General features: G+C 50.1%; 1 protein-coding gene across 1 annotated transcript in view; it reads left to right on the plus strand.

Annotated features, from left to right (window-relative positions):
- Positions 1–287: 287 nt before the first annotated feature.
- HNRNPA2B1 (heterogeneous nuclear ribonucleoprotein A2/B1) overlaps positions 288–543 on the plus strand; it is a 10,921-nt gene continuing 10,665 nt past the window's right edge. The window contains exon 1 of the mRNA XM_009701241.1: positions 288–296. Within this exon, the coding sequence (XP_009699543.1) occupies positions 294–296 (3 nt within the window). The 5' untranslated portion in view covers positions 288–293. The remainder of the gene's footprint in view (positions 297–543) is intronic.

Below are 543 nucleotides of genomic sequence, written 5' to 3' on the forward strand. Positions count from 1 at the left end.
CTCATTTCGGAGACAGCCATTACTAACGGAGTTGATGACTTTTTATTACGTGATAAAAACACGTAGGGGCGTTATACAGAGCTGCTGCCCCTTTGGAGATATTTAAGCTGCAGATTCAAGCTTTTTCTTTTTTTTTTTTTTTTTAACTAAAACCCCGGAAGTGAGCCTGGGCAGGAGAAGGGAGGGCGCTAGCACTACGTGGAGCTGAATTTCAAATTACGTAACAGTTAAGGCAGCCATTACTGACTAGTTGTACGGTACTGTCAAGCAGGAATACGTAAACCATGAAGAATATGGTACGTGAAAAGGGAAAATTCAGAGTTTGCTTTTTAGGAGGGTGGCACGTTTGGTTATGCGTACGGAGTGAATTTTTCCGGGTCTGGGCGTTCCGAGTGGGCTTAAGCCCTTGCCAGTGCAGGTCTGGGTGCTGCTGCTGGTCGGTCCGCCGCGGGTAGGGGGCTGGATGTCTTTCCGCAGAGGAAGCGTTAGCGGGGAGGAAGGTTCTGGAAGCGGCGGCTGGGGCTAGCGCGCAGCCGAGAGAGG

This window comes from Cariama cristata, unplaced genomic scaffold (assembly GCF_000690535.1).
Source record: "Cariama cristata isolate BGI_N322 unplaced genomic scaffold, ASM69053v1 scaffold17015, whole genome shotgun sequence".
NCBI classification, from domain to species: domain Eukaryota; kingdom Metazoa; phylum Chordata; class Aves; order Cariamiformes; family Cariamidae; genus Cariama; species Cariama cristata.